Source organism: Manacus candei, unplaced genomic scaffold, assembly GCF_025592945.1.
Source record: "Manacus candei isolate 608988 ecotype Guabito, Panama unplaced genomic scaffold, ASM2559294v1 h1tg000088l, whole genome shotgun sequence".
NCBI classification, from domain to species: domain Eukaryota; kingdom Metazoa; phylum Chordata; class Aves; order Passeriformes; family Pipridae; genus Manacus; species Manacus candei.
In genome coordinates, this window is record NW_026138136.1 from 8,433,952 (window position 1) to 8,459,325 (window position 25,374).

Sequence of the window (25,374 nt, forward strand, 5' to 3'; positions counted from 1 at the left end):
AAATCTGTTGTGAAATTAAGTTTTAGAGGCTGGGGTGTGTCTTGTGAAGATTGAAGATCACGCATCCTCCCTCAGCTGTCACTTCAGAGATTTTTTTCTGATGTTTATGGTCATGTCCCTGTTCTTAAGTATTCATGTGGTGGTAATACATGAATTAGAAATCTTTATTTTATTGCATTGTTGTTTGGGGGTTTGTTTTGTTTTGTTTTTTTCCTTTACGATAGGTTTAGTTGTTTATAAAGGATAGTGAAACATTATAATTGGAAGAGAAAGGTTTTATACAGTAGGGACCAAATCCACGGCTTATGTAAATCAATATTTATAGCTTCAGTCAAGTCAAAGAGGTGACATTAATTTTTCTTCCTGAAAAACATGGCTACCCAAGTCTGTTAAGAAAAATCAAAGGAATAAGGATGTGCCTATGAAGATTTGGTTTGATGGCATCTCTTTAGCTAACAGAAGGATTTCAACTCTCTGCTATCCCCTGCATAAATCTTAATTGACAGTTGCTAATTGAACTTTAATGCAATAAAATGTATTGTAATGAGCCATTAGAGTTTGGCATGCTTCTGAACTAGAGAGAAAATGTTCAGGTAGTGATGCGTGCTTGATATCTATTTCAGCACCCTGCCAGGAGGCAGATCTATCTGATCAAAGAGCAGAGAGTGATGATATCAGTTTAAGGTTCAATAAAAGCTTCTCATACGGACAACTGCTTGTAATGCCTCATCACCATCAGGATCAAACAAAGTGCCTCTAGGTTTATAAATACATAAAATTAAAGCACTTTGTTGAATCTACTTGTGATCTGTTCAGCAAAGGAAAACAAGTAGCTGCAGGAGCTAAGAGGAACCTTTACAAGCATGAACTTCTGTGTAACTGGCAGGAAAGGATTTGCAGCACGGACAAGCCAGGACTGCAGTGTGAAAGCTCCGGGAGACCAGCTGGACCTAGTTCCACCTAGGGCTTCTGGATGCAACAAAGTTACAAGAAGCGTGTGGAAAAACCTCTACCTTTCCTGTTGTCTTTGTATTGCTCTGCATTAAAAAGCTTGGGTAGGAATAGACGTGTTCCCACTTTCTAAGTTAAAGACAGTTGTGTTCAGGGTAATGTTAACTTTTGAACATATCCATTTGTGCAAGAAATGCTTCATCAAAGTCCTGGCGGACTCTGATCTAACATTGTTACATAAGGTTAAACGTACATGTAAATCCCCAAAAGTATAAAAATGAAAAAAAAAATAAAAAAATTCCTGTGTGGACTTTTTACATGTTCAGAGGTATGTGACCTTAGTACTATACTGTAGACACTGCCTCTCATTTAAAAGAAAGAGGAAGATCCCTCCGAGGGTTTTATGGCAGCATTAACAATAGCTTTAGTACCTGCTGAAGGGTTGTGTTAAGCTGTAAAGGGAAAACTGTTTGAGTAGCACAGTGCCAGCACTGAGCTAGTTCAAGTATCACGGATTTCAACCCATGCAAAAGGTGCTCAGACCAAGTGTATTTATTAGAGAGGCATTTAGACCACCTGTAAAATGTTAGCTGTCGCTATTATGCCTGGACTCAGAGATCTGGTGTATGCCAGCTGCAGGAAATTAGTTCCTCACTAGATTATTTGCAAATAGCACTTGATGCAGCCAAATATCACAAATGTCAGATCTAAAAAAACAGACAGAACAACTACCTTTTCAGTGGGCCTGATTCCCAGTGAAAGCACATTTGCTTCCTTGTTAAATGATTTGGTGCCAGAACATGTTCAGACAAGACAGAATTCTCCAGATAGTCTAACCGCTCTTGCTCTCCAACTGACACTCCAAATCTCTGAATGACACTCCAAAGCTCCGAATTTTCTGCTCCCCGAGACTAGAGCAGCAGTAGGGATAGGAAAGTGTTTAAAGAAGCAGCAGTGACAGGGCTGCACTTCTGGGAGGGGATGAGGATATGCAGCAAGCTGCTGGGCAATTCCACGCTCCCGCCCTTGGCCGCCTTCTTCAGCAAACGTCAGGAAGGCGCTGGGAAGCCCCGGCCCGCGCTCGGCGGGACAAGGGCCCCCGGGACAGCCCCTCATGTCCTACCGCCGAGGGAAGTGAGCGCGGCCGGCAGCTCTCCCGCAGCGGAACTACGTTTCCCAGCACCCTTCCCGGCCGGCACCGCCCCTTTCCCACCGGGCTGGGTGCACGCCCGCGCCGTGCCCGGAGCCGCTCGGCGGCGGCACCTCAGCCGCGGCCGTCTCTCCGCCACCTCAGCCCCGGCAGCCCCGGCCCCGCTCCAAGCCCTCGCCCGCCGCCGCGGCAGCTGCGCGTCGCCCGCTGGCAGCGGGGCCGGAGCGGCGGCGGTGCCCGTACCCGCGCTGTGCCATGGCTGACAGCACAGCACAGCCCCCGCCGGCTCCGGCCGCGGCTCCGGCCGCGAGTCCCGACGCGGGTCCCGGCGCGGCCCCTCCGGCCTCACCGATGCAGGAGCGGCGGTCGGACGGGTCCCCCGGCACGGAGGGCGCGGGTGCGGCCATGCCGCGGCTGTCGCTGGGCGGCCCGGGCGGGGCGGCGGGGATGTCGCTGCCGCGGCTGGAGAAGCCGATCAAACAGGCCTTCTACAACACTGGGGCGCTGCTGTTCGCGGGGCTGTGCTGCGGCGCCGCCGTCCTGGTGTACTTCATCCTGGAGGCGTTCCTGCGGCCGCTGCTCTGGGCCGTGCTCTGCGGCACCTTCCTGCACCCTTTCAAGACCTCGCTGACCGCGCTGGGGCGGCGCTGGCTCGGCCGCCTGCACCGCTCCCGCACCCCCGTGCTGCTGGCCGCCCTCCTCCTGCCCATCTGCTTCGCCAACTACGGCGTTGAGGCGCTGGGCGAGCAGGTGCTGCGGCGGCGGCGGCTCCTGCTGCTCCTGGGCGCCGGCGGGCCGCTGCTCTACGGGCTGTACTGCCTGGGCAGCTCCCTGGGTGTGCAGGTGCTGCTGGCACAGGCCGCCCGCCTCATCTGCCAGGGGCTCGACTACTTCAGCAGCCAGTGGGTGAGTGAGTGTCGGCGTTCCGCACCCGTGGTTTAGTCGTGCCCCAGTTTGGAGATGCTGTTAAGTCGAAAGTGACTCAGCCCAGTTCTTGGGCAAACATCGAGGCTTGTTGAGCTCTAAGGTGTATATTAAAGTTTTGTGAAATGGCAGCTCAGCTCAGCTCAGCTCCACAAGTGACCTGGCGGCGGGGAAAGCACCTTAAGGCTTGTCTCTCAGTGTACTGGGTTGTTTGGGGGGTTTTTTTGTTCTTAAAATACCAAACGGTGCAAGCGCAATTTGAACGTTAAAAAGTAAAGCTGTTTAACTGTCAAATGTTACTTACGGTAACAAAGTCTGGGAGACTACTTTTCCCTGTTCTGTTCGGTAAGTAGGCTAGTTAAAACTTCTGGCAGAACTCATTTACACTTTGCTAGTTATAATTGAAAATGCAAAAAATACTACATATCAGAAGCAAATGGATATGTGAAAGCATTGAAGATCAGAAAGATGAACTCTTCTTAAATACTGATGTCCAATTGCATGCTCAGATTGCTTGGTATCAAAGACTTTAAAAGCTGCTCTATTTTTTAAAGCAACAAAATACCCCCACCCCCTTGGGTAATAGTTTTTCTGAATGTACTGACAGAGGATATTTTGAACTATTTCTAGTGTGAATAGAACAGACTGAAGAATGTGCTTTGTCTCTTGAAGGTAGACACTGGAGGAAGAGATCTTCTTGGCTTTCTGTTTTGAAGTGTTGTCATATGCTGGAAGATGTCGGGATGTGTGTTTATGGTCTGTTTTGTCCTCAGAAGTATAATTGAGACTGAGTAGGTAGAGACACATTCTCTCTTTATAAAGAGGCAAGATACAACTGTGTTTATCTTCAGTTGAGTAGTGGCAGAATCTAAGCGTGGCTTGGTACTGATGGGAAACTGATTTGTTGCCACACAATTTACTTGATAAGTTTAAGATTTTTAACAAATCGGTGATATTGCTACACTAACTGACCTGACTAAGTCCAGGCTTTTATTAAAACTTTGTTAATTAAGCCATGCTTACACTGAGTAAATATCAGGGCACTAGAGGAAGCTGCACTGATTTAACCTCATAACTATGATTGTAATGCACTGTGCATGCTCAGTGCAACTTTGTTTCACAGTCTCTGATGCTTTGGTTTTGCACTGGTGTTTCTGATTTAATGCTTGTGTTCATTGAACTACTGTAAGATTTTAACCGGGCCAAAGACAGTAAGCTCCCAGAACTCTTCCGGCTTGAGTTCCTTCGGAAAATTTTGTGTTTGTGTCCAGGTAACTGGCCATAGACTTCCCTAAGCAAACCAGTTGCAGTAGCTTTCTAAGGAAGCTGCCTATGTTTCTTTCTCTTTATGAGAAAGAAACTGTGGGCTTTTCTTTGTAAATAACCTCAACTCAGCCTAGCATCATCTATACACTTTACAGTGTATTCCTATTCGATTTTTTTTTAATTTTGTGGTTACTTGATTTGCATTATCTCAGAGCTGTAGCAGGATAACTTAATTTTATCCATTCTGCTGAGAAGCCCTGAGCTGGATCAGTTAATACTATCAACTTTAACTTCAGTTAAGCATTTTAAAGCCATTTATTTACCACATTATATTGCAGGATGCTATTTACATGCATATGTTTTGCTTGTTAGCTGCATAGGAATTTCAAATATTATGAGTTGGTTGCTCCATTGTACTGTTCTCTGGGATCTGAATCCTCCACGGTTCCTTCTGTATGCATGATTGTCTTGTTCCTTTCTGGTTCCCTCTGTTGTACTAGGGAAGTGAGTGGATGCCTATCATGAGAATTATGCGTTTTTGGAATACTACTCTGGTGTTCTCTTATGAAAAGTATTTTTATGTTATCTACTAGGCCATGATACAGAGACAGAAATTTTCCTCTGAAGTTCCAGGAAAAAAAAACCCCTGTTCTTCAAATGCAGCAATTGCATGTGATAATGACATGGTAAACTGTATCTTGGCACCAGTATGTTAAAGAGCTTTCTTGTCCTGTTGTCCTCAAATCTGGAAAAGCCATTCATAGTGTTGACAAGTGAAAGATTTGGAAGTGACTACTTTCCTGTCTGTGGTTCTTAAGTCTCACCTGCAGTTTAGGAATTTGCAATCTTAGGTACCTCCATGAATAGATTGTTTGATAGGTGATTGCAAAACACTGCATTTGAAGAACAAGATCTTAAGCTAGTTTACAAGCATGTCACTCTCATGGTCTCCTTTTCTTTCCCTTTGTGCTTTACAGTTCCTCCATCATCTTTGAAGAAGCTTGCTCAAGAAATGTAGTATTCTGCTGGGCCTTAAATTTAGAGGCTGGTTAAAAATTCCAGATGATTTCCTTGCTCTGACTCTAGCCTTCTCTATGGGTTGTTTGCAGGAGCCTTATGTAGAGGGCCCTACACGAACTTCAGTTACATATAACAGGAAATGGGAATGTTTTACTCTTTCTTTTCTTTCTTGGAAAGGAGAGGAGTTTGTCCTAGAGTGGACTGAATATACCCCTACATGCTTTTATGCTGCAGCAGTTTCAGTGTGGTTACCCTTACAGGTAGCATACCATCTGAAGACTAACCTGGGATGGCCTTGTTGCCCTAGTTTTGTAGGAAGTATGCCTATGTCCAGCACTGTATCTAAGGTATGGGAGATTCTTCTGCTTTGTGGCAAGCGTTTAAACTCCTTTAGGCTTACATTTTACACTTAGCAAATGACAGCTATTAGTTGTATTTTTTGTTTTGTTTTTAGAAGAGCTCACATACTCATATTTGTTTGGAAAATGGATAGTTAGTAGATCCAAGCAGATGTAAAGAATTATACAGCTGCTCTGTGTGGCCTCTGAAGTTCATCTCAGTAAATTAAATTTGATATAATCATAATGGGCAGAATTCTCTGTAGTGAACTTGATTACAGGGCTGTCAAAATCTTTTTCTGCTGGCCAGCCTTTCTTCCTTGGTTTGTCACAAGTTATTGGTCAGAGTCAGAACTGTGTACTCCTATGTGTGTGTCAGTGTATTTTTATATCTCTGATTGTACTAGCTACAGCTCGTGTTGTTCTAGGGTTTACATGCAGTTAGAGGACTTAAACAATCTTATCCTTACTGCAGTGCTGGGCAAATCTTGTAACACCATTTCCCATGGTATTTCCACACTGGAATATTGTCGAAGTATGTGTTGTCTCTTTTGGCCGATGGACGGACTGTTCCTCGTGAAGGAATCTATCAAAGACATCCATCGGGGAAACCTCGGTTTGTGTTGGCACTAGATGTCAGCAGTCCCTAAGTAGCCCTTCCACACTGATAGTTTCAAACGTACTTCCTGGCAAATGCTTTGAGTCACATGCTCTGAGATGTTTGGCTTCCACAGTTTTACTGTGGAGGCAGAAAAGCATCTGTGTTTTGTCAAGTTCGCCTAATGTGGCAGTTTTTCTTCTAGCAAAAGAAAGGGTTTGACCATAGTTTGACCATAATGTGGGAATAGCTACAAATGGGAAAAACACAGTTCTGATTTTTGATGTGCATACAATTTCTATTTTTTGAGTTTTTTGGGTAGCTTTTTTTTTCCTTCTCTTTCTTCTTAAAGCAGGCTTGCAGGTTTCTAAAAAAAACCCAGCATAAAAAAACCCCAAACAACACCTGAAAAAGTTCTTAAGTATTCTTTCCACTGTTTATAATCCTTTATTATTATGGTATCTTGGCTTATAAATCATATATGCAGGTGCTGACTGTAAACACATCTTACCAAAAACACAGATTTTGGCTCATTTTCACAACCTGGTAGAGATAAACTGTGTAGAGACCACATGTGACCTACTTAAAATATGATGAGGAGCGGCAGGGAAAGTCTGAGATATTGATAATGTTTCATTTTCTACTGTTGTTTTTCCCTTCCACACCCACCCTCAGTTTTGGAGGAGCATGCAGTGAAGTACCTTTCTTGAAGAGGCTTAGGAGCTTGTTTTGATTTATATGCATGAGCTGTAGCCCCAAACTCTAATCTGACACTAGCCTAAAGCCTAATGATACATGCTGCATAATATTAGTTATTTATTGGTATTTATATGTATTTGAATACAATGATGTTTCTTTTTCTACCACCTCTGAAAGAAATGATCATTTTGGAACTGTCCAGCAAAATTTTAACTATACTCTATAGTAAAACAAGAAAGTGAAGAAGTTGTGTATGTTGAGGAACCATCTCTTGCAAAAGTGTCACCATAAAGGTTGTTAGAGAGTGGTACTCTGTCTGCAGGGAAAGAATTTGATGTACTTCGTAAAACCTCTTTTTGCAAGTGAATCTTGGTAAGCTTCATTTCTAAATAGTGTTTTAATTGTGAGTTTCTCATAAGTAACTTTTGTATTAAGACAGGAGAAGTGAGCTAAGGGAGAAATATTTTTGACATCCATAGCTGCAATCTTCTGGATATCTTATATTTAATATTTTCTTTCTTAAACTCACAGTGTAGGAAGCGTTGCAGGACACATTGAAAATACTTTTAACCCATGTGTGCCGGTGTAGATTTTGATGGTCAGTTTGCCCCCGCCCCCCCAGGTTTCAGTTATGGGTTCATACTTTTGTCCCTTCAAAAGAGGGTGATCTCAGTCAACACTATGTTTCTGTTTCATGTGGTTTAGTAGTCTGTGTGTTTTAATGCCAAACATATTGACATGGTATATGTCAAAGTTGGGGCTTTTAGAACAAACAGAATGGGTGCACTATTCTAGTCCTTTGGACCTGGGGCAAGGAATAACTTACTTGTGTTCACTTAGAACCTGCTTTAGGTAAATGATGGCTTCCTTAGTGAAGGGAAGAGGTGGTTGACTTTGCTCTGAGGTGAACAAAAATGATGATGATCAAACATCTCACATGTTTGATCTGTTTGACAAAGGCTTTCTCCATGCTGAATGAAGGACAGTTACACATTCTTACTCTGCCAGACTCTACACACTGTGGGATATTTCCTCTTGTGTACTAAGGAATATGCAGTATAGCCACCTAAAATTAATTTTCGTTCTGAAAATTGGAGTCAAAATGACATTTTCATAATTCATCACCCCCCTCATTATCTTTTATATTGTTTATAAAACCATTCTCAAATGAACAGAAAACTGAAGAAAACACTGATTTTTTTGAAGGCAAACACAGTTTGGTTTAATGCTGTGTGTCACTGCATTTTTCAAGTCCAACAGTATTCTGCTCAGCTTCTGTGGTAGGTTTGTTTTCCTTTGCCAGCCTTCATCACTGCTGAGGAGGAAGATACAGAAATGATGAACTTCTATCATAAAATCACTTCTTTGAACCAGCTTTGCGCTACAGCACAGTTCTAAAAGTTTGAGAAAGCGCTGTATTAATGTGTAGTCAATGTGTTTATAAGGATTTTCTATTTTAAGAAAAAACAATGAAAATCTCTCTTTTCAAATGAAAATTTTATTTTAAAATGCTAAAGGGAAGTGATGAGGTAGTTAGGGCCTTTTTCTTGGTTCAAAATGCTGAAACAAACTGGAAAATAGAAAGCAATTTAATTAGATCTGTAGTTTCATCAAGCAGTTTTAAATTTAAATCTCAATTAAAAAACAAACAACAAACCAAAACATAAACCAAACCCTAAAAACCTTGCTGTATGATTTTCAAGTTGAAAAGAGCTGCCTGGAAAAAAATACCACTTCAGAATGGCCAAGGGAGACTGCAGACAATTAGAAAACGAGAGTTGAAACACCTCATTTAGTAGGTCCTGACTTGTTAAAAACTGAAAAATTTTGGAAAGTTGGCAGGGCATATATCAAAAGAAGTAGCTGTTAGTCAATCTTCTCAGTCTTCACTGTTGTGTTTACTGTGAGGTGGTTCATAGAATCATAGAATATCCTGAGTTGGAGGGGGCCCACAAGGATCATTGAAGTACAACTCCAGGCACTGCATAGGACCACCCCAAGAATCACACCATTTGCCTGAGAAGGCACATGAAGCAGGTAGGAAATGTGTTTGCTGCCATATGTTACGTTGTTGGGGCAACATTCCAAGAAAGACTAAATCATTCCAACAGCTTTGCTACCAGTGAAGAGCTGTTCTTGCTTATCCCACTTCTGACATATGCTTCAGTTGCCCTGTCATATTTCTGTGAGCCTGTTTTGCTATAACTGAATTACAGATAGTTTTTTTTATGAGCTTAGGGAGCTTGAGCTGGCTGGATGAATGTTAAACCTGTTGTGCAGAAGAGGTGGGACCGCCCAGCTGGCAGTAAGAGAGAATGAACTGCCGCTTTCAGTAGCAGTGAGCTATTAAATGAGCTCATCTGTTAAACCTCCCTCTTTGAGATTAACTTGTTGATAGGAAAGAAGGGGAGGGAACCGTGTAGATAAAGGATTTTACTCTCCAATATAAATCAATATAAATGTTGTCAAAAGTTGAGTTTGAGTTTGTTCTTGAAAACTGATGCCGAGGCCAAACGAGTGACTCAGATTTTCAAATCTGTCAACTTGAACAGTAACGGGAAACAGACTTTCAGTAACGTTGGTGATATGGTCATTCTGATGAATCTTAGACTTTTCAAAACTAAAATTTAAAAGAAAAATCACTGAAGCAAATGATTGTGTTTAACATAAAAGCTTAATCTTTCTATGGTGTAATTTTGCCTCCAGTTGGCAATTTAAAGATAACTGAAGTCGTTCAGACTTGTCTAAGGCATCTTTAACTCTGGCCTCTTAAATTTACCACTTTAACACAGAAGTAGATGCCAAAATCCAAGAACTGCAGTCTTACGTCTATTTGTTCAGGGAAGCAGGCGGTTTTACTTCAAAAGCAAAACATTTTGTTCAATATGTGAGGGATGCTACAAAATACAAAGGAGATGTGAAAAATGAGGTCTTTACTGTCTGTTCACACAATTAAGATAACATTTTTTAATAGCAATTGTGACTGAGTAGTGATTTAAAATATCAGAGTACATGGTGAAACAGGCATCTGCGAACTGACTACAGCTTGATAAATCAATAGTTTATGGTAGCTAATGCATTCTGCGAAGTCTGAAATGTATGAATTAGTTACCTGGTTAGCTCTATACTCTTTTAAATCAAATTGATAGACATTTTGGTCTAGCATAGAATTTTATCAATTCCAGTTTCATTACAATAATAGAAGTAGCTTAATTTTAATGAAAGTAGTCAATATCTTCTATTTTTTGTTTCAATTATGTCAGTTCTTGAGAAGGACATATAATAGTAAAGAGGCTATTTATATTCTCATGCTCTTGAAGCCAAAACCTTTGGAGACCATCCTGAAAAAGTGGGAAAGGTTATGTAATATGCCTTTAAAGAGTTAAGAAAAAAAAAAAGTATGCTATTGCCAAGTCAGTATGGGATGAAATCCTAGTCCGTGTCAATTTAGGTTAATTTGCTTTGTCAGTTGCTTTCAACTACAAATTGTTGGAAGCAGGCTACCCTAGTTCCTGTGCAGTGATTCTTGAAGTGTAGGAAAGTGCTTGGCCATCACATCAACCAATAAAGAGTGTCACTGAAATTAAACTTCTGTCACCAGTCAGTTGACTACATAGGCTTTTTTACACTGCTTCAGGGTTGTTATTGTTTGATCTCTGGAACAAGGCGACTTGTTTATTTTAAAGTAAGCTATTACTCTCTATTCAGTAGAAATAAATACTTTTACTTGGGTCATTTGCTAAGCTTTTAGAAATGAGAACTGGTCAATTATTTTAACTTACAACACAAAAGATTATTGAATACCTAAACCCTGTGATGTTCAGCTACATGCATGGCTAAAAGTGCAATGTGTTTGGCTTTGTTGGCTGTTAAACAGTCTTACTCCCTCTTAGCCTCCTACTTTTGGCTTGGTTTTATTCAGACAGTTTAAATTACTGAACATACTGAGTCTCCCATTTGTAATTTGTCATTAAATTTAAAAACTGAAGAGAAAAATCTACTTGATGCTGAAAGATTTATCATACAAAGGTGCTATGTACCTGATGTTAGCAAGTAGGATAGCATCTTCGTGATGAGTTACCTCTTGCAATTACAGCTGTGCTGCAAATGCCTTGTGAGTGAATTCGTTACAAACCTGTGCTGTTAAAGGAGTGCTGCTGTGCATTTCCAATAAAAATTTTTGTTTGTTTATGACTTTAGTCTTAATGTCCATGGGTTATATTAGTTTGAAACATTTGTCTTGAGTCCACACTTGACCATAAGCTATTTGGAGCTGTGTTGATGAAAAGCTAGAGCTAGATAGCAGTGAAAAAAGTTAGCGATCTGCTTTGCTTAGAAAAATTGGTATGGAAAGGGTATACCTTTGTTCACATATCTTAAGCGGTTTTAAATTACTTTACCTGTGTGATCATTCCCTCTGAAGTTACCAGAGACCATGACTGCTTGTCTGTTTGATTCAGTACACTTAAGATTTCCTCTACACCAGTTAAATAAATGGAAGTAGTTGTACAAACCTGCTTTTCACAGGGACTCTTGCATCTTCAGCATGAGGCAGATAGTGCAAGGTAAAGAGGTGAAAACTCTTTTTGTGTTCTGCCTTATTACTTGTTCTGTATCTCTGCCTGTGCATTCTTACTTCTTACAGTGATGTCTGATTCAGCAAATGCTGTTAATAGAAATTCTCTTAAAAATGCATTGGGATTTATGGACTTATAAGTGTAAATTTGAAGGTGGGCTTAACTGGTTATGGATAGGGAATGTTTGTTGAATTTGAGCCAGAAATGTCTTTATTAATTTTAAGAATGCAACACCGAGTCTTTATTTTTACAGGTTTTTGTACTTCTTTTATTTCATACCTTCTCCTGAGTAGCAGCTTTTCACTTCCTGTTGCCACTGCTTCCTTTTTTTCAGCATTTTCAAGCTCAAATTCTTCATCTCAGGATTCATAATTAAAATTCTGTATTGTGACTTATCTGATAAGCAAAGTTGTCGAAGGCAGTTAGAAGCAGCAAACCCAAAATGACCGCTTCTGTTTCTTGATATGCTGCTGCTGATGCCTTCTTGTCTCCTTGGTTTTTTTAGTTAAATATATGATAAATTTACATGCTGTAAGTCATTTAAAGGCATCTCTGATTTGTGTACCAACACTGCTGAGGAACAGCAGTTTTTCCCTTGCTTCCTAATGGCTTCTTTGGCTTAAAGCCCCTTTTGTCTCTTTGGATGGGAACACAGGAGCTGGCAAACTGCTCTCTGCTGAAACGAGAGGTGCTGTGCTCCGTCTTCTCGTGGCCCTGTGGGTGCCACTGATGACCCTGTTTCATTTAGATTCCCACCTTTTGATAATAGTTCCAGAGTAGTTGCTTGATCACCTTCCTTTGGGGTTTGTGCCCAGCAAAGCATCTATACCCCCCATGTTAGAACCGTATTAGCCTGCCCTTACGCTTTACACTGAGTTTATATTTCTCCTGCATGGAGAAAAAAACTCTTGTAATTAATTTAAATGTGGGCTTCTTAAAGACTGAGAAGCTGAGTTCAGTTCTCTCTGTATGGCAGTTATGAGGGGTGTACATGTGTGTACACACATGCATGAGTACAACAGAGCTCTGTTTTCATCTGTGTATACATACCTATGTGTATCTTTTTCTTACAGATATGGACACTGGTAGTTGGTTACCTTCTGATGGTTTCATTCAAGTGGAATATAAGCACTGAACGTTACTTAAAAGCAGTCTCTGTTCCTGTTTGGATTATGCTGCTCTTTCACTTAGGTGAGTAACTAGAAGTCATTATTTTGATGCATTCGTGGGGGTTCTGTCAACAAAGCTCCTCCTCTGCTTTCCTGGTGAATCTGTATAATGGAGTCTTGGCTGAAGTGCACACTGTTTTCTCTGCTCAGTAATTCTGGCTGCATGTGTCCAGAAAGGAACATTGGAGTAGGGAATGGGAAGGTATCAAGATACTGAGCAACATATGTCTTCTGCTCCTCCTACCTAGTTTGTACTTCTCATGGTTTTCCATGAGAAAAACTTCTTGTACTTCTCATGGTTTTCCCTTATTTGGTAGATGGACCAGATACTTACTCCTTGACATTGAGGAAAGGCTAAAGTCACGTGTGGGTGGCTTTAGACTTTCACTTGTGATGGTATTATTATTATTATTGTGTTGACAACCTGCTATTAACCAAGGCTGAAGCTGTAAAATGCATTTAATAGTAGTAGTAGAAGCAAAAAAAAAAAAATTCTATCAGTAGTCAACAAGCTTGTCAAGATGATATCAGCAATATAAAATACATTTACCAGTAATCTATATAATTTGTTAATGCAAATATAAGGTTATAGTAATATTTTAGATTTATGTTGCACATTAAATATAAGAGATTATCATTTTATATTCTCATAGCAGAGTTTATGGTGGAAATATCATGCAAATAATAGAAGACTACCATGATAGAAGGTTTCACAGCGTACTGTGATTTGCTTTGGTTTAGCAGCAGGTTTCATGGGTTGTTCTGACCGTGTGGGGATGCTTTCCTGAGGTTTTAAGCTACACACAGTTTCTTTGCATTTGCTTAAATTTTGATGGTCTTGTGTTTGTTGGAAGTACGGGCTGAATAGCCAAAGCCTAAGAAGGCCCTGCTCTATCCCACTCTGTGGAGATCTAACACGAATACACATTTTAGGGGGGAACTTGATCTGCCTCATATCTAAAATATTTTCATTTTGTGTGTATTTTCATGTGATTTTGCAAGTTGTTTTTAAAGTTGTTTTCTGTATCAGCGTAGTTTAAATTCACTTAAGTTAGGAACAGTAACAACTTGGTTTATTCATTGAGAAACTTGTTCACCTGTGTTTTCTATTCTTCCTTTTCTTGCATATGGAAAACTTGTTTGTTTTAAGACACTTCTTAGTCTTTGCCTAGGTTGTTCTTGGTTGATGTGGTGCCTTTCCAGGTTTTGCTGAATGTAGAGTTTATTAATGGTGTCATTTTTCTTGTAAAAAAAAAAAAATCCCAACACTGTATCTTTCAGCTTCTGTGGCAGGTTCCTGGAGAATTCCTGTATTTCTGGTTATAGTTGTTCTGATGACTGTAGGCATGTTGCATGAACAGCAGAATGGAAAGGAGTCTTCTGGTAAGGACAAGTCACTGTTTCTTTTATTGTTGAAGGCAAAAGTTCTGTAAAGTCATGCGAAAGAATCTGGACCGTATCCCTGTAAATTCAATAGCACATGGATTTCAAGAATTTACTTTGAGATTTTTAGTATGTTTGTTTCAAAGTGGTTTACTAGAGATGAAGTGAATCTTTAATTCTTTACAGAAAATGATTACAATGGACTGATATTTCTTTACTATGGTAAAGTAGTGACTCATTATTAAGCCTGAGTTTCAAGCATAAACGTAGCCCATGATTTTTGAAATCAGAGGATAATTTTGAAAGAAATGAGCAATACGGGTTTAGTAGCTCCTATAATACTGAGTATGAGAGAAACTGAGACAACTCCATTCAGGAGGTTTCTTATATCCATTAATTCATTTTTGAAATACCAGTTTCTTAAAGTAATGGTTTGTGTTAAGACTTTGGAAGAATAGGTTTTGCCTGTTGTGAGTCAGTTTTGCAAAAAATAAACATCAGTTGTTCCTGGTGAAGAAAACTTTTTTCCTGTCTTGCTGTTTTAGTTGGTTAGTAAAATTGATTAACTGGTATAAAAAGTTTTTGAATGATCAGACTGCCAGCAACCACAAATTATTTGGTTGGTAGCAGTTCATTAGCAAGAAAAACACTAAGCAAATAAGTGGTTTTGAGTTTTGGCACCAAAAATTGTGTTTAATACTAAAATTAATGGCACTCATTCCTGTTTGGTCATACTGAGTACTTATAATGCATACTAAAAAATAACAGTGTCTATCCATATAATTTCTGTTTCTTGACAGCTTCAGTGGGTATCAAACAGAAAATAAAACATTTTAAGACTTAAACTTTTCTTTATTTACATACACATATATATTTTACAGGGGCAGAGCTTCCTGGTCAGATGATTTCCATTGCTGCTTCAACAATTGCCATGGCAATTTCAATGACAGAAGATGAGTCTAATAATGAACATTCCTCCCAACCCTCAGGTGACTGAATACTCTGTAAGAAACATTTGAATTTGCTCTAAAGACATGGAATTGGAGGGAATTAAGAACAAATTTCAAAATATTCCCTATCGCTTAATTCTGTCCAAAATAGTACATTTAAACTTCCCTTATGAATCAGGTTTATCTGTTTTTAAAAATGTTAAGAAGATGATAAAATAAAAGCTGTCTTGCAAAGGATAGTTTGTGTGACTGTCTGTAGATTTTGAAGGCCTGGCTAGAAGGATTTATTATGGTTTTGGGGTTTTTTTACAGTGCTTTTTTTCTTGTTCTTTATTATTATTTTTTTTGTTTTCCTAGCCTTTTGATTTATTGGCAGTTACATGATATAACTGGGTTTTTCCACCAGGTATAGACAGACTGGAATAATTTTTGTGTACATCATAGTGAGAAAAAAACCCGCTTTAACCATGGCGTGATCAAAGTCCCTCCTATAGCGAGTTTACTTGACATTGTAGCTTGAGTCACATTATACTTTCACTTGCAATAACACAACTGGCTTGAAAGAGTTGCAAAGAAGGTGTTTAGATGTCCATTACTGCTTTTGAACCTTACCATCATTTTTGGGTTTATCTTTGATGGAATGCTATACTAGAAAATTAAGCTATTATTGAGATCTCTGGAAAAAGTTTTGTCCATTTCCTGCAAGTAGACCAAACAGATCATTCAACTTGAAAGTGAAATTCCAAAACTTATTTTTTAAATGTGAGAAGGGCAGCTTTAGACAACTTACTCTTTTCTTACCTTTGTTTCTACATTTTACATGACTATAGTCAAAATATCATCTTTAATTTTGGAAATGAGGTTTTTGGGGGTTTTTTTTGAGTTGAATTTTGAAATCTGGTCAAGCAACAGGCAACAAAAAACCCCCAGGCTATGTAAGTGGTTGTGTTCTTTTCTGCTTTTTTTTTTTTAAGTTACCAGTTTTAATTTTTTCACTTCTTTAAGACAGTTTTTGTTCTGTTTTTAAGAAAACTACAGCAGTTTTAAAAAAGTGTCTTTTATAGTGAATTTTTTTTCGACTTATCTTCTTGAAACAGTTAACCAGATGGGTCTTTTTGTCTTGCAAATTCTGTTATTGTTTTCCTGCACAGCAGGAAAAGAACAAATGAGGAGTTTCCTGTTAACTCCTAACAATAGTTAAAATACTTTTGCAACAGTCTGTTGGAAATTAGCATTCTATTCTGTGATATATTAAGCATAAGTTTGGCCATCTTTGGTTTGGATCTTTTGTGAATGGTGATGAAACATTATTCTTGTACAGCAAAAGGTTTTACCTACAGACTTAAGAAACTACAACTTTTTTGGTTCTCCTTATACTATACTAAATCAATTGTAGAACAATCAATACTTGGTTTTTACTGTTCTCCATGTGGCTTAAATTTGTTTATTGAAAGACTGTGCGGGGAAATAAGCTGTGTTGATTTTATAGTTTTTTCTGAACACTCATGTTTTTCCATATTTTGTTGTCGAGTACTGGTATGTTGTACTGGGGGTAAGGAGTTTAATGATACCAGTGCAGGTGGTCTAAGTGGTCCTTCCTGGTATTCCAGGAGTTTCCACAATATGCAGCAAAGGAGGTGTCTGCAGCTTATGAAGCAGATACCACTGCAGTACTTTTTAGGAAAGATTCTGTTGTCTTGTTGGCTTTGGCTATGATAGATACTGAAATCCTTAAATGTATTCATAACTCTTACTCTCCCTTTTGCCCTCTGCTTCTTTGATTTCTTAAAAAAAATGCACATAAAAATATTTTTCTCTTGAAATTGTGAAAAGATGTGGACAACTCTCTGTTAATGCTGTTGGTTTTTTTCTTCTTGGGGATGAGAATAATTCAAAATTCTATGACAGCAAGAAGTTGACATTACAAAGAACATATTGTCTAAATTAAAAAAATGTGTCTTAATAGGACAACCTGAAAATTTGCTTTTTTTGTTGTTATTATATTCAAAGAACTACCATGCATTCAGATTTTGCTATAATTCTTTACTGAGTATCTATTAACTGTTTAGACTGTCATACTTTCATCGGTTGGAATATAGAAAGGTGTTTTTCAGGTTTCATCTCAAAATATCATGAAGCACACTAAATGAAATTTTACAGAATCCAAAGTTACTCTGAATCACTATACTGATAGGTCTTTTTTCCCCATTTGTGTTGACAAAGACACTCATTCCTTGGTTTGTAGAGCATATGTTGCCCACAGAATGTGACTTCTTTAATTTGCAAAAATTTTGATGGCTTTCTGGGCGGATCACCTTTGTGAACTGACTTAAGATACAGTCATCTGAATGGCAGTTCTGATGCAGGTGTGTGTTTGTCATGGGGAGAATACTGGGTCATTGACAGTGCCAGTTTAGTTCTGCTTAAAGTGCTGTGGAACTGCATTCTGAAGAAGCGTTCATGTCTTCAGGTCCCCTAAGATTTTTTAGTTCTCCCCCCAAGCTCTTTCCCATTTGTTTTGCATTCTGTGTACAGTTTGCTTAATAGGGAAACTGTAAGAGAATAAGGCTGTTTGATTGCTATTGCTCTTAACATTCCTGTTGTTGTTATTTAGTTAAGATTTTCTTCATTGCATGAAAAAGTGTATCAAATTTTTCATTACCAAAAGAAGGAATTTTTTTTATTTCATGAAGATGACTATTAAGGACTTTTTTGGGCAAAAAATGTTGAATAACTTTAATCTTAGGCATAGACTTCAGCTTATTGTTCTGTTTTAGCTTTTAGCGCTTCCTTTTCTTTGATAAATGTTTGAGTTTCTGTTTGTTGGAATGTTACTTTTTATGTTGACTGTATTAATTTTGGAGAAAAAAAGTAAGAAGTGTTCAGTACGTTGAATTGATAGAGGAGATATAGTAATGGATACACTGCTTCCAAATTTGTGTTCCTTTAATGCATCCATTTGTTTCTGTTAGTACTCTTCTGCTTCATTAAAAACAGGCTGAGAAGTACAGGGGAATCATAGACCCTCTTCCATATGACAAAAACAGTTTGTCTTTTTAGGAAAATTTCTGTTTGCAGGTAACTTTTTATCTCCTCTTATGAAAAATTAACTTGTGTCTTTTTCTTGAAAGTATAGTTTGTGTGGTAGGGCTGGCCATCATCCCTTTGAGGCATGTCCTGATTTGCCCAGAACCACCCCACCTGAAGCTTCTGCTGTGTTCAGCTGCTTGCAGAGTTCCTTCTTTCACATTGCATGCTGTAATTCCAGCATTCTGAAGTTCCATCAAATACATAAACAGCAACCAGCTGATGTTTGTCATCATCCCAGTGTCCATCAGTTGGGTGAATCAGTAGATCTGTATTATTGTATTAGTGTGGTGGGGAATGTGTTTATAAGCTCTAAAAAATAGTTCCACTTACTTGTAGAACACCAGTGCAGACTTCTGCAGCAAAAGAAGAGTGTTCATCCAGTGTGTGAGGATGCGGAGTTTGTCACTTACCACCACTGCATACGTATGACAAATCTGTCTTGTCTTTTTGCACATTCAGGCTGTCATGCTTTAGGCTAGAAATGGCTTTCGTGACACATTGCAGCTAAAAACACGTGTGGAACACAAACTGTTTGACTGATGTGCATGCAGTGTGTTGTAGTACAGTTTTTACAGCAGTTTTTCTTCATGGGAGAAGATGTGTCGATGTGACACAAATCCATTGAAAGGGTTACGTTCATTGTTTATCAGCTGTGGTATGTGTCAGCATAATAAATTGCCTTTTATTCTTCAGCATAGAGTGACTTTTCACGTTTTCCTCTGTGTGTGTTCCTCCACTATGGCTCCAAATTTTTCTTAAGTAGTGGCGTGTTGGAAATGTGTGCATTTTGACACCAGCACGGAGACTCAACAAAAGTTAACACTAGTGTTCTCAGGGAGAGATTCTACGTAGAATGGCTGAAGATGGATTTGGTGTCACTCATACTAGGCAGATTTGCTAACAAGAAAGTTAAATAAATAATAAATTGCCGTGTTCTGTATACAAGAATTTTAATTTGACCATAATATTTTTGCATGAAATTACTATTTACTGTTCATGTATAAGGGTCTTTAACACATTGGTTCACATTTTCTAATTAAATTTCATGTGTGCTAACTTTGGAGTGAGAGGATGACAACATTTGTTACCCACTAATTTATGCTTGGTGTTACTAATGTGTGTTAACACAAGCAAGGAATTTATGATCACAGTGTGAGTGCTATGTTTGTGTTGTAAGTGTTCAGGAAAAGTAGTAGTATAGTAAGAAATTGGTAAGGTACAAGCTTTCTCTTCAATGTATGCTCTATAATTTTTATTTTGTTTAAATGAACTTTGAGCAAATCTAAGATTCCTTTTTGAGTACTTGAAGTAAAGGGAAATCGAAGATTAATTTTCAGACTTCGGATTTCTTTTAGAAGTGAATTATACTTCATGTTTTTCATGGTTCTTTGATAAAATATATTTGGCTTGTAATTTGTCTGCAGTGACAGGAGGCCTCTTAGAAGCTGTAGCAACTTTTCTTCTTTCCTCCTCCCAGCACTACTTGGCATGGTGTTGCGGGATGTGGGAGAGCTTACACAGCCCTATTCTGACTTTTCAAAATGCAGATCAGTGCCAAGGCTGTCGTTTACAGAAATTACCAAAACCACCCAACCCCAAAACAAACAGCAAAACACAACTCTCTGCCTTCCCCCTTTGCCCCAGAAAAAAAAAGTTAATTTAGGAATAGGGAGCTATTCTATTTTGTGGTGAATATTAATGTGATAATTTCCTCTTCTTTGTTTGCATGTGTTTGTTTTAGGAGCAACAGAAGGTGATCAGCCTCCACGTGCTGCACCATCTATCTCCTCCTCTTCATCTTCTTCTGGGAACAGACAAAGACCTGAGATTGGATCTTTTCTTAGAAAAAAGAAAACGAGTGATATTTACTTTGTTTTACTTGTGTGGGCCATCGTCATTGTTCAGATCTGGCTAAATTTTTGGATTGTGCAGCTATTGCCAGTGCCTTTTGCAGGTAATAATCCAATTATTAGAAATATTTGTTAAATGATGACTTCAAGTAACCTTAGGCACTGTGTTTAATAAAATAGAAGGAAAGGCTTGTAGGCTTGTATGAGTTTTAATTTAAAACTTTTTCAAGACTTGTTAAGATGAATTTTAGCTTCAGATAGGAAGACTGATGTACACTGTCTGTTACAATGTAGTGGACAACTCTGTAAAATTGCTTTGTCTGTTGACTATTGTAGTTACTTGAAATAATGGAGTGCCATATCTTATGTCGTAAAAATACTTCTAGTTTAGAGAAGTTAGTTTTTCTTCCTCTTGTCTTCTCTTTCATATTTTTGCACCTATAATAAAGAATATTTCAGCTGTTATTCAATAGTGAAGTTTTGCTCATGTTAACTTTTAATTTCTATCAAAAATAGGTTGCTAGGCTCTGTGGGCAAGTTGGCTTGGCCGAGCCAAGTGACCAAATACTCACAAAACCAATCACTCTTCCTGTCTTTTAATGTGGGCTTATCCATGAGCTGCAGTCCCTTTCTTATGGAGGTACCAGCTCAGGCCTCCTATCCCTAGACCACAGTCCCTTCAAGATGTATACCTGCTCCAGCATGGGTCCTCCACAGGCTCTGGTCCCTCTGAGTGGTGTGCCTGTTTCATTGTGGAACATGTCTGCTTCCCTGGCCTTTTTATTGCCTCTGTTCATCCCTCTGTTCCTTCTTTCTCTCTAGTCACTTGTTCTTTCTGTGTTCCTTCCTCTTCTCCTTGTCTGGTGTTTTGTGCCCTTTCTTAAATACTTTTTCACCAAAGCACCACACATCTGTGCCTGCAGGGCTCAGCTTTGGCCTGTGATGAATCTGTTGTGGAGCCACCTGGAACTGCATCTCGCACAAGATACCTCGTGGTCTCTCCTCATGAAGGCCACCCCAGAGGCCACTCTGCTACTAAAACCTTGAGATTTGCACACAATACACAAGGCTAGTGTAAACCATCTAGTTGTGCATCTGGAAATCGTGGCCATGGAGCCCTATGGGCTCAAGGGGCTGTGTACTCCTGGAGGCACAGTGAAAGGAACAGCTGCACCTTTGGCTGTGGCACTGTAGCAGCAGCTCAAGGGTAATGTGATGGCTAGGCATATAAATAGCTGAGTGCCAGATAAGAGGAGAGGGGGGTTTGACCTTTGTTTCATTTCAGTGTAGTTTCTACAGAAGAAACTTCCCAGTTTTGGCATCTAGGTGTTGTGAGAAATGGCTATCAGAAGTGATAAAGGGATTAGAAAATGAATTTTAGACTTATTAGAAGCAGAGCTTATGTGGCTTAGTTTATTGAAAAGTCGAGGAATAACTTAACCACTGTTCAGAAATGTCTACTTGGGTGGGGGAAAAAATGAATGGAACAGTTCTGCAATTAGACAGATGGCAATGGATGGTTTTAAACTTGAGCCAGACAAATCTAGATTAAAGTGCATATCTATAAATGAAACGAATGAATACTGCTACTGCCAGTCATTACATCTAAAGTAACCACCCAACCAATAAACTTATGCCAAAAGAGAAATTACTTTGGGGAATATTTGTGACTTATTGCCTTAGCAGTGACACTAAACCATTAAGTGCTTTTTCTTGGCATATAGCTGAATATAACTGGATCATCATAAAAATATTACAAATAAGCAATATAATGATGCACAAAGCCAAATTTGGAACAGTGGATTACATTAAATGTCAGATGGTGAATTACGATAATCTGGAATCATCATAAGAGAGTTAATAGTAAAAATATTTGGAAAATAGGAAAGCTTATAAAGCAAGCTCCCTTACAACTGTTCAAGTTTAATGAGGCTAATAACTTTAGGCACTTCTGAGACCTTAAGAAGAATGCTTCTAGTATGTAAAAAAAACCCCAAAAAAACCCAAAAACAAAAACAACAAAAAAACCCCTCCCCAAAACTTTAAATAAAAAGGTGTTAATTTCACCAGAGTTCCTTATGTTGGTAGAGAGGACTCACTTGAAGTAGTGTTTAGATTATTAGAAACATCTTGGTACCACTGGCATTTTTCCTTGAATGCATTTGTACTTCGGTGGAATGAGGTAATCTTTTAAAATTGCTTAGTGAAGAGGGCGGAAAAATTATACTGTAATTAAACCATAAAATTAAAAATTGAAAAGACTGCTATGGATTTAAAAGCTAAGCAGTAAACCAGGTTGTGGAACACTTGTAGCATTTTGTTCAGTGATATGACCCTGGGAATCCTGGTATTGCTTTTTTTTAAGATCTTTCATTTGCTTCCTTGCTTGTTCTGTTGTATCCTTTTTTTCATTTGTCTTCAGGTAATTTTCTGCTTCCTGAGATGTTTGGAATTTCTTATTAAGCAGCCTTTTTAAAATTTTGTTCACAACATTCTAATAACAGTCCTTCTTTAGCTTTTTCTCTCTTATCTCTTTTTAACCTAATGTGACTATAGACATTTGCTTGACTGTAGCACCTCCTGACGTCACCTTTGCAATGAATGTACATTCAGTTATTTTAGATGATATTGTTCAAATACTAGTGGAAAGTTAGAATGCCATTTCAGGTGTGTTGTTCACCTTGTAAAGTGCAAGCTTGCCCAGTTGTGCTGAGCAGCAGTTTGTGTATTGAACATGAGTTGCATTTCATCATACAGAACTTCAGCCTATAAGTTTGGTGCTGGCACTCGCACTGTATTTTCTCCTTTTTGGTATGTTTGACACATGATTTTAGTAGAAAAATTTTTGGGTTATTCTTTCTTCAAGAGAATAAATCCCATATTTGCCACATGGTGGTGCCAGAGGGTAAGTGAACCAAATGCCAGCGAATTGATGCACGGGCTCTCCTGGAACAAGGCCATAAACTATCACCGGTGTGGCTTGAGAAAATAGGCTATTGTGAAACTTTGATAAATGCCCTGCGGATAGTGAAAGTTAACCCTTTAGGCTATGTATGTTATTTTACGCATCTCCAGGTAGAGGCACAGTGTGAATTTTTCAGGATGAGGTAGTGTACTGCTGACTACTGTGGAGTTAACGTATGGCAGTAAGTAATGAATCTAGTTTGGAGAATAGTTTTTCATAGTAAAGGAAAAGTGTTATTAAAAATACATTTTAATGTAATGAGAGGGAGTTCAGTATCAAATGTAGCCAAGACAAAAGACTGATCTCAAAATTGGCTTTTTGGTGTTTAGAAGCAAAATCTCTCAGTAGTATTTCTGCAGAAGATTAAAATGGATACTTCTTTACTGTGAAATAAATGCTGACAATTCTTAAAGGAAGGATATAGTTTAACAGTGTAAAGGCCTAAAACTTAAGAATTTAGACTGAAAATTTTCTTTTATGTGTAACATAAAAGTTATGTTCTGCTGTTAATGTTCTGATGTTAATGTTCTGAATGTGGTATTTTACATGGAGTCACCTGGCATGGTATATGTATGAACATGTGAGAAATCCACTGTACTGGAATCATGGAATGACACCTTCTTGTCCCAGCTCTTGTTCAAGTCTGTTAGCTGCATTATTGAATAGTGTGCAGGCACCTTTCTTCTGCTGTCATCTAAACTCCATGTGGATAAGCATAGCTGTGAAGCGAGTGAGGAGATTACTACTGAAACCACTTGAAAATTCTGAGAGTGGTTTCTAATGGGAAATAAAACTCGAAAGTCTTTTCCTTTCTTTTTCATAGGTCTTTCAGAATGGAATAGATATGTAGTCTTGTAATCTCTGATACTCGTCTGAAATCTCTGATACTTAATTTCCTTCTTGTGGTTACAGTTTGGGCACTTAAAAAACTTGTGGTTCATTTTGGAGTTTTGAACTTCTTGGCAAACCATTGCAAAAGTTGGTGGCAATTTGTTGAGAATTTTGTGAAGGAACGTCAGGAAGCTCTTGCTCCACGGCCCATCAGAGGACTTGGAAGTGTCATGCTAAAGCTTGACAGTAAGGTATTTCTACTTACTTCCTTAAGCAACTTGAAAGTTTGTTTTATTCTCTGTTCACCATATGCTGAGATGCTTTGATTTTAAAATAAATGTCTGTCACTAATGGATATGTCTTTCATGTGAAACTCTGTTTTATGGTGTATTTTAAACGATGTCTCTTGTCACTATTCATACACTTAAGTATACATTTAAATTTGTTAAATGATTACATGCAAAGCTTGACAGAAGTCAGGTCTCAAATACTGAGTTAGCTTTATAAGCTTCCTTATCTGAGTAAGGCAGATTTCTCATGGTTTAGTCACAAAGATTTTGAAGTTAAACTTAATGAGCTTTAGTGTGAAGGATAAGATGTTCCTACTTCTGTTGTGAAAACTTAATTTAAAAAGCGAACCATTGTGTTCTGTAAGTAGGGTCCGAGATAGTTTGGACACATTTGTTTATGCTGTGTGGAAGTATAATTGTTGAACAAAGTAATATGGTCACACAGAAGCAAGTCTTCCCTCTGTAAGAAAAGAAGTATGTGGGGTAAAGTATTTGGGAAGTGCTGTAGAATAAGTCATCTGTGTTACCCTCCATTCTCCCCCACTCAAAACATTCTCACATTTGCATAGCAAATTGGAGAGTTGGAAAGCTCTGTAAAATTTATGAAGTGTCCTTCATTCAGAATTTAAGTTTTCACATAAACTGATAGATTATTTTGTTTGTAATAACTCTGCTGGTGTGTAAGAATGTGCTTTCTGTAACTATTGTTGAAATGTTCTCTGCTTTAGAAAAAGCCATTATCTCACAGTTTCAATAACTGAAGAGCTGAACTCTGTAAGTACATTTGTCAGAGCATCTATACCTTGGCAGATCGGTCTGCAGTTTATAGCTCTGAATTCCTACAGCAGAGGGAAGAGCTTAAGCCTGGATCTAATGGGTAAATGGATGTCAAGAGGTCAACAAAAGCATTGAAAGGGCTCTAGGAAAAAAGTACCAATTTCACAGGGTTCGTTAAGGAAGAGTTTGAAAAAGGAAAAGCCATTCAAAATGCAGCTATGAACACAATAAAGCAGTTTTCCAAAGGTAGTGAAAAGTATTAACATGTTGGGATAAAAGCTTACATTATACAAAGCTTTTCATTAAAAGGTTTTGTTTTGTAAGTAAGAAGACTCTCTAGACACAATATTGAATGTATTGTATTTCATGAGTTGTCAAGTTTAGTATCCTTGTATTGTATAACTGTATGATATAGTGTGCTTCCTAATTCCGCTAAGTCTTTTCTCCTTAAAGAAGGTAGGGCTTTAATGTGCACCAGAACTCCCCGCTCTTCAGCTTAAATTTATTTAAGGTCAGTTTATATTCATGTTCTTGTCTAAGCAAAAG

General features: G+C 38.6%; 1 protein-coding gene across 3 annotated transcripts in view; it reads left to right on the top strand.

The window, feature by feature from the left end:
* Positions 1–2,186: 2,186 nt before the first annotated feature.
* Positions 2,187–25,374, top strand: part of TMEM245 (transmembrane protein 245) — an 81,522-nt gene continuing 58,334 nt past the window's right edge. The window contains exons 1-7 of one of the 3 annotated variants that reach the window (XM_051812634.1): positions 2,187–3,007; positions 12,597–12,714; positions 13,974–14,075; positions 14,957–15,064; positions 18,452–18,538; positions 19,857–20,069; positions 23,843–24,012. In XM_051812634.1, coding sequence (XP_051668594.1) covers positions 2,357–3,007; positions 12,597–12,714; positions 13,974–14,075; positions 14,957–15,064; positions 18,452–18,538; positions 19,857–20,069; positions 23,843–24,012 — 1,449 coding nt within the window. In that variant the 5' untranslated portion in view covers positions 2,187–2,356. The remainder of the gene's footprint in view (positions 3,008–12,596; positions 12,715–13,973; positions 14,076–14,956; positions 15,065–18,451; positions 18,539–19,856; positions 20,070–23,842; positions 24,013–25,374) is intronic. The other 2 variants (XM_051812635.1, XM_051812636.1) reach the window with 2 other exon arrangements.